Source organism: Limulus polyphemus, unplaced genomic scaffold (genome assembly GCF_000517525.1).
Source record: "Limulus polyphemus unplaced genomic scaffold, Limulus_polyphemus-2.1.2 Scaffold1408, whole genome shotgun sequence".
NCBI classification, from domain to species: domain Eukaryota; kingdom Metazoa; phylum Arthropoda; class Merostomata; order Xiphosura; family Limulidae; genus Limulus; species Limulus polyphemus.
Genome location: NW_013667018.1, coordinates 276021 through 284682, shown reverse-complemented (window position 1 = coordinate 284682; position 8662 = coordinate 276021). Strand labels below are relative to the sequence as shown.

At 31.6% G+C, this 8662-nt stretch overlaps 1 protein-coding gene across 1 annotated transcript in view; it reads left to right on the top strand.

Annotated features, from left to right (window-relative positions):
• Nucleotides 1–3501: 3501 nt before the first annotated feature.
• LOC106463442 (adenylate kinase 2, mitochondrial-like) overlaps nt 3502–8662 on the top strand; it is a 13241-nt gene continuing 8080 nt past the window's right edge. Inside the window, exons 1-4 of the mRNA XM_013923469.2 lie at nt 3502–3724; nt 5348–5393; nt 6396–6586; nt 7586–7753. Coding sequence (XP_013778923.1) covers nt 3557–3724; nt 5348–5393; nt 6396–6586; nt 7586–7753 — 573 coding nt within the window. The 5' untranslated portion in view covers nt 3502–3556. The remainder of the gene's footprint in view (nt 3725–5347; nt 5394–6395; nt 6587–7585; nt 7754–8662) is intronic.

Sequence of the window (8662 nt, the reverse complement as noted above, 5' to 3'; positions counted from 1 at the left end):
TTTAATATAAGTTATGTTAAACTTATATTAAAGTTTTTCTTCATTACCCATTTAAGCCGTCTCCAGCCACTATTAGCTAAATGGTTAGCATGTTATCTCTTCCCACTATTGGAATACTGATTTAAGTAAAGAAAAAATATATATACATTAAGTCGTGATGTTGATACTTTACTAACTAACACGCCAGTTCATGAGACCAGAGAGTTTCTCAATTTAAAAAAAGTTACGCAAACTGAATATATCTTTGTATATTCCCATTGATACTTTTATCTCTCATGTAAACAACAATGTATTAAACTGTCTTGTTCAATATATATATATTAAACAAAAATACGTAAAGACCATGCGAAGTCCATTTTCTCAAATACTGTGAATATTTCCTGGAATATTTTGAAACTGGACTTCTTTTTATGAGCTTAAATGTTTCAAAAATACCGTGGTTCATATATGTTGAATATATACTTTTTCTGTGTAGCCAAACCCAAAAAGTGATTTTGAAAACGTTTCAAACAACTTTAATCACTTTCGCCCTGCTATCATATTTAAAGTTGAAAGAGAAAAAGATAACCGGAAAAAAAACACATAGAACTCATCCTCTCTGTGTACCGAAAACCAACAAATTCTTTAAATAATGTTCACTTCTTTTCATGCCACCATAAACTGGATAAAACATCTGTTATTTATTCATTTTTTCTTAGAGCCTGTAGAATATGTCACCCAAAAATGGCAGCACTTTAGCACAAAGTCAAAAATATCTGCTATTTTCAAAGAACTCCATTTTTCCAAAAATCTTCAATACAAATTGCCATCTTAAAGCAATATTTGTTTTTTCCATGACAATGAAAAAATACCAACCAACGATATTATGAAACCACCTTATATTAACCATAACAGAAAAATTGAGCCCTAGAGCAAACGTTAACGAATAATAAATTTAGAATCACATTAAAATATCCAGAAATAATAGGAACAAACTTTACCTATTGAAGAATCGTTTCTCGTTCATATTCTCAAGTTGAATTAGTAATGATAAAGAATGCGTGAACAATATGAACTTACAGTTGAATTTGTAATGATAAAGAGTGCGTGAACAATAGGAGCTTACAGTTGAATTAGTTATGCTGTTAGGTTTAGAGGAATCTATAATAAAACATGTTCAGCGCATGTCGTGGCTCGAATCTTGGATCTTCAACTCCGCAGCTTGATATGTTTCAAATATAAGAATACCTGAAGATAAAATACAAAGCAATTTTATGAGAACGGTTATGTGAAACTGGAAGAAGTGTTGACAGGAGAGTTTTTAACACACACACACACAAAATATGGAAATACAAATCACGCAATTTTTCTTCATACAAGAGATGCTGGTCATTAAATCGAGTTGAAATCAAGAAGAATTTTATACATAACAGAAAACTACATAAAAAAGAAGAATTGTTGAAAGTTGTTTAATGAAAAGCCGGACTCGGCATGTCCAGGTGGTTAAGGAGTTCGACTCGCAATCTGTGGATCGCAGGTTCGAATCCCCGTCCCATCAAACATGTTCACCCTTTCAATCGTAGGGGCGTTATAATGTGACGGACAATCCCATATTCGTTCGTAAAAGAGTAGCCCAAGAGTTGGCGGTGGGTGGTGATGACTAGCTGTCTTCCCTATAGTCTTACACTGCTAAATTAGGGACGGCTAGCGCAGATAGCCCTCGTGTAGCTTTGCGCGAAATTCAAAATAAACAAACAAACAAATAATGAAAAGCCTGCCTAATTTCAACACTTCCTAAAGTCACTTCAAGCTAAACTGTTTCCTGAACCCAGGAATTCAAAGTTCTGGAGTCACAAAGACGTTATTGACCAGTTTTAGAAAATATAAGACTAAAGAGAACGCACGAATGTGTCAAACTGATTTTTTCTAATTTCAAAATTGTGGTAGTTATTAAAGTTTTTTATAACTGCTACACTGGATATAGAGTTCTTTTACTCTCATGTGGTTGTGTTGAAACATGGCATGTTGTTATTCTGTGAATGAATTATTTTCACTGTGATGGAGTATGAAATATATTGTGCTACTTTCTAATATAAATATTTGTGGCTTAATTTCTTTGTAATACCAGTTAGTCTTTATCGTAGTGTTCTGATTGACTAAAATATGTCCCCTGGTAGGACAGCGGAAAGTTCACGGACTTACAACACCAAAATCGTGGTTCGATTACCTGTGGAGGAAACAGCGAATGGCCCAATGTGGCTTTGCTCTAAAACAAACAAATGAACAACACTAAAAAGCAACTTAGGGACCATGTAAGTCAGAAAATATAGGGTCTTCAGGAAAGTCATAAAATCAAGATATTAGTTGTATGGGACCTCCAGTGGTTGAACGGTAAGCTCGAAGGCTTATGACGCTAAACTTGGAGTTCAATCTCTGCTGTGTGAAGCTTTGTGTTTATGAACAAACAAACAAAAACAAAATATTACTAGTGTATTAGCAGAATCTTATAGAATCAAATATTCATTGGGTCAATCAAGTCTTAATAAATCAAACTTTAATTTTAAAGATAATTAGGTAATGGCTTTAACATTCAGATATATTGTCAGGTTGAAGACTTAGAAAGAAATCAGGTTATTCTCATGTGAACTTTAACTTAATTACAAATTTGAGTGGAACTAGATGGATTGTTTTCTTGCATTCAGGGGTCTGGTGGTTAAGACACTCGACTCATAATCTGACGGTTGCGTGTCTACCAAAAGTTCACTATAGCAAATTTTACAAAAGGATTACAATCAAACAAAAAGCAAAGTCTACAAAAAAAGGTACTCTTACAGGAGCAAACATGACTTTAGGTACACAACTCAATAATGTTAACAATGCTAAGTTTGCATACGTGATCTTCGTCCACTGCGATCCGAGAGCAAGAGCGTGGCAGCCCCTGGCCATTATATGCTTCGCCGACAGAAAAGACAATCACATATCTTAAAACACCATGAGTTACATTTCCTGTAAGAAAATGCTGCTAATTGTCATATAGTAGAGAAAGTAAAGTTGAATATTTACTTGACCAACCCTCTGTGACCAAAAGAAAATATAGAAATTGGCAAAATTTTAAATGTCAACTAATGAATTAACTTACGCAACGAAAAATTACATGTCATAATTGTTATGATGATATCAGGACTGAAATAATAATATACAAATAACCATTTTATAATGCTCGTGTATGACAATAAAAATAAGCAGTGTGAAAAATAACTTTATTGAAAAATTAAAGTAAATACTGTAAAATTCTCTAGGAAGAAATTTGGTTAGGATTGTTTATTTGTATTTAGCGTGTGTGTGTTTCAGAGCTTATTTCTTGTTCAAACAATGTCTTTTTTTGTTCTCGTTATAATGTTAAGGGAAGATTTGGGTAATTCTTATAAACCTACACTAGTACTTTGAATTTTTCGTTTAAATATTTTTTTTAATTATTAGTTATTTATTTTAACACTTGAATTTATCACATTTAATCGCGTAGCGGCGCTGGCAGTAGATGAACACGTTTTTAGGTGTACTGAATAGATGATTAGTCATGGGTCCAGTTCCAGCTGTTAAAGTTAACGAAGATTCCGAAACTTTATCGAAATCAGCGGAGGGAAAAAATGTTCAATCCTCTAGTTACAATTATTCACAGGGTGAAACAGGAAATGGAATTAATGCGATTTTGTTGGGGCCACCGGGCGCAGGAAAAGGCACTCAAGTAAGTGTGCTTAGTGTCGTTATGATTATTCCGATATTCGTATTAACTTCTGTCCTGATCAGAACAAACTATCTATTTAACTTTTAAGAGCTAAATAAAAACAAAACAAAAAAAACAATAATAAGTATAGTTAATTAAATATACATTCCTTACGTTCTTACTTATCAAGACTAACATACAAATTACAATACTGATGGTGCCCTCCACACGATTCATAGCTGGCCCAATCATAACGTTCCGATAAAGCTCATACTGATTACTTCTAGTTCTAAGTTCTATATCTACTCCAAGTACACTGACTGAATTAAGCTCAAGGTCTGATAGGGCTGCAGTGACTTTAAAATGTTTGAAAAATATACAATTCCATCAATGAGCCCCTAAAAATACATCATGCCTGTGTGACATTCTGGGTACATTTTAGCCTCATGTATGATGTAGTAGGAAGGATATACGATATATCATAGGATATAGTTCATAACACCTAGAGTCTGCCTGCCAAGTTTGGTCTTGTTAATGTTAGAACAGAAAAAAAAAAAATTTACACAACATAAATTCATATAGGATTAGAATGCCTTGTTTCATCAGCTTGTTAGTGTTACTGTTAATAACATTTTCAGCAGTGATCCCAATGATATATTACAAGGTTTGGCCAGCTTAAGAAATTTAGGTTGGTAATTTTCTTAAGATAACAATCCAAAATAATCTTTATAATAAAAGTATAATTATTAAAAGTAACATATCTAGTTTTATTGCATTAATACTAATAGTATTAACAAAAGTATATTTAAAGAAAGAATAGAGCACAGAACACACAATCAATGGTTTTTAGCCTTAAAAACTGTCAAAGATTTAATGTTATTTGAACAGTGTAATATCACAATTAACCATATCCTTGATATGACTGTGTATAAGCACATTTTTCCACTTTTCTCCCTAAAATCAGCTTGTGACAAATGAAAACCCTTTAAAAGGCTCATACATTGTAATTTAAGAGGAAGCTGACATCTGAGATAAATATATTTTTAGAAAGCGCCTTCTTTTTTTTACTGTAAGTGTAAAGTCAAGTAGCAAAACAGTACCAATAGTAAAGCCCAAACTAATGTTTATGAAAATACAAAATAATAAGTAAGAAAGTAAATAATTCATACAATAAATAGTTGGAATATTAGCACTCTAATTAAATCATCCCTGTGTTAAATGTAATAAAAAGCAAAACAAAATGTTAAACATACTATGAGGTGTGTATAACTCAACTAATCTGTGTTTAACCAATAGCTGTTACTTAAATGGAGCAGGCAACAAGAAGTAATAAATATAGTAAAATATTCAATAATAACCAATAAGTAAACACAATAAGATTCAAGAAAGTTCAATAATAAGACTTAGAAAAGGAAGTTAAAACATGCTTTACTTTTCATGTAATTAAGTTAAATTCAGACTCATAATGTAACATTTCCTACACTGTCTGATTCTTTGTTTACTGTGCCTCTTAGAGATAAAACCAAAAATAAGCCTGTATGTTTATCATGTTTTGTGTACACTTATGCAAATACTGCAACTTGTAGGAACGAACATACATATAAAATGAAGAAAATACAAATAAAATGCTAAATTTCTTTCCAGGCTCCAATGCTGAAAGAGAAATACTCTGTATGCCACCTTTCAACAGGTAGTTTTGTTATTTAATTTACAAGTTGTATTTTATGTCCAACAATTTAATTTTACCATATTTTTTTCTATTATTCTAGCTAATTGTAAAGATATGTATGTTCTATTTGTTTTAGTTAATCTCTCTACTTACTCTTGTTTTTTAATGTTTGAATATGCATGACCTATGTAATTTATTTCATGTAACAATATTACAAATTAGTCACTTATCAAATGTCTGCTATAAGGATAACCTTTATCAGTTTCAGCCATATGTATTTTCAACAGCTGAGCTGATATATTGCCTTACTATTTTATCTGCTCAAATCTTCTTTGCAATTGTGCATAATAATCTCAATTTGCTTGTGTTTTGTGATTTCTTTGTGCTGTGACTTTTTTTTTTTTTAAATACAAGTCTTCACTTTTTACATAGCATTGGACATTGATTCAGGTGAGCCTTTTTTTGTTGTTTAAGACTTTCAGATAATTAGGGCAACTGCTTTCTTGTCTCTTCTTTTGGTTAGATGTTTTCATGTTGTAACACCATTTGGAAACCTTATCTGACTATACACTTTGGTTTCACAATTTTAATTTGCTATAACCAACTATTTTCTTTATTCGATTTTCTTTCTAAAATAAAGATGTTATTTTTATGATTGATACTTGAAACCGTTGGTACTTGGTGAAACTTCATAATTACAGAATTGAGGAAAAACAAGACAATTTTACGTTTCACAAATACATCATTTATTCACGAACATGGTTTCACCGATGATGTCTTTACTGGCAAAACTATGGTCATGAATAAATGATATATTTGTGAAACATACAGATGTCTTGTTTTCCTCAATTCTGTAATGTTAATATTAAATTTTAACATCTTTTAGTATTAAACATTCCTCTTTACCTCTGTGTTTGATAATGACAAATAGGTTTTAATATTAGAACTGGAAATGCTAAAGACTTACAGAACATGTAGAGGTTTCAGTAGTGGTTATAATTTGCTATTTTGCTTATCCTGCAGGAGACATGCTGCGAGCAGAAGTAGCCTCGGGCTCAGAGCTAGGTCATACACTTAAGAAAACAATGGATCAAGGCAAGCTTGTTGGTGACAACTTGGTTGTTGACTTAATTGACAAAAATCTTGAGAAACCTGAATGTAAAAATGGATTCTTACTGGATGGATTTCCTCGTACTGTTATACAGGCACAGAAGGTATGGCTAACTTTACTCCCCACACCCACTCCAATCTATTTGTATTCTTATCAACCTTATTTTTAGTTTTCAAATTATCAGTGTGTGTGTATATATGCATTTGGTATGATCTCTGTGATATTTCCCTGTCATATCTCTTTTCATGTTTATAACATTTTCATTATTATTTAGGATTGAATTGATAACCTTATTTTTATTAGACATGAGCATTTTGGTGGGGTAATGTTATTAATCTTTTAAAAATCAACAGGTTTCATTCACCTGTTTAAGATTGGGGGGCATTGTTTTCATCTGCTGATGCAGGGTGTTTTAGATCAATGCGGGAAAGTTCTGACTGTCCAGTATACTGAAGTGCATTTACTGAGGTAAGGGTGTGTTTTTGTGTGATCCTAATAGGTGCAAAGAAGAAATTAATTGCAGTGTTGGCTTGACCAAAAATGAAGGATGTAATTCAGTAGTTTGGTGGTGGTCTTGTAAAACAGACAACATCTGAAGCAGATTGTTTCTGTGTTTTGATTGCTGTTTACTCTTGGGTGGTAGTATTTTGTAAGGAAGACTTTTATTTCCCTAATTTGTCAATCTGGATTCTTGTGAATCATAGGTGGCGGGGTCAGGAGATAACCGGTTTTTGCCACCTCCTAGCTGTCAGTCGCTGTTTCTGTCCAATTATTCTTTGTCTTCCACTAAGTTTGTTTTAGTTAAATAGAATTTTGTATTAGAATGTTCACTTTAATTTACATAAAATGGTATCTTATAACTTTCACCTTGTTTCTGTGGAATTGTCCTTAACATCTTTCAATTATTTTGTTCCCATGTAGATGTTTTTCATATTCTTAATAGAATTATTTATTTGAATATTCATTTTCTCTTATTTTAGAGTTGTCTTAACTGATCAGTATCAGGTAAGTATAATATGAAATAATATATCATAAGGATCTGTTGTTTTTTTGTTTTTTTCAAAACAATTATTTTTCTGTGAACTTCTGATCTGTTTTACAGCTTGATGAGCTTCTAGATAAACGTAAAAAGAAACTTGACGCTGTTATTGAGTTTGGAATTAATGAATCACAACTGGTACGTCGAATAACAGGAAGGCTTTTGCACCCTACTAGTGGACGAACATACCATGAAGAGTTCAATCCACCTAAGAAGCATATGACAGATGATGTAAAGAAATTAATATATATATATATATATAAGAAGTAGCTATAAATGTTTTATAAACTTTCAAGTTTAATATAGGATCGGAAGTTTCATCTTGTGTTGTATAAAAGTAAAAATATATATACTTTTCAGTGTAAAGATAAGCCAAATTATAAATGTTTTTTGAGTGTCATTTGGTTTGTTATTAGTAAATCTTGATTTACTTGACAAATTATCAAACAGAAAATAGAAAGGTCATAGAACTATTGACACTGTAACATATATTAATTATTAAAAAACTTCATTTAATATTGGAACACAATAGGGTAGAACACAAAAGAATAATGCTTCTTCACTGACCATAGTTCTTTGAGGTTCTGGTTGTTTGGCCAAAAATCTACAATCAAAACATTATTTATACCCTACTTGTTGATTTTTGCAGTCTCTTCATCAAGTTGACTTATTAAGAGTAGTAATACACCCATTCAACAAGCTGTGATACACTAGGCTAGTAATAATGTTAATGTTATGCTTAGATCTAAAAATTAATAAATCTTATCATTTTAATTTACTTTAAGAAATTAATGGAAGTGCAGGTTATTTATATTTTTTTGTATTTGTTAGTTTATTTTTAATGTTACAAAGAACATTTTTCTTGATTGCAACAAAAATATATCAGCATTCAGCTTCACTGAAAATCCTGTTTAAAAATTTGTATGGCCTATCAAAAGTAGTAAATCTACATCAAACAGTAATTGTTTTTTCTTGTCATCAGCTGACAGCACAGTTATTTTACACATTAGAGCAGACCACTGGATGAAACACCAAAAATTTCAGTACTAATACTATCTTTACAAAAAAAACAGGTTTAAGTGGCCCATTTTATATGAGATAAAACAAGTTTTGCAGTTACTGTGATAGAAACATTCAAAC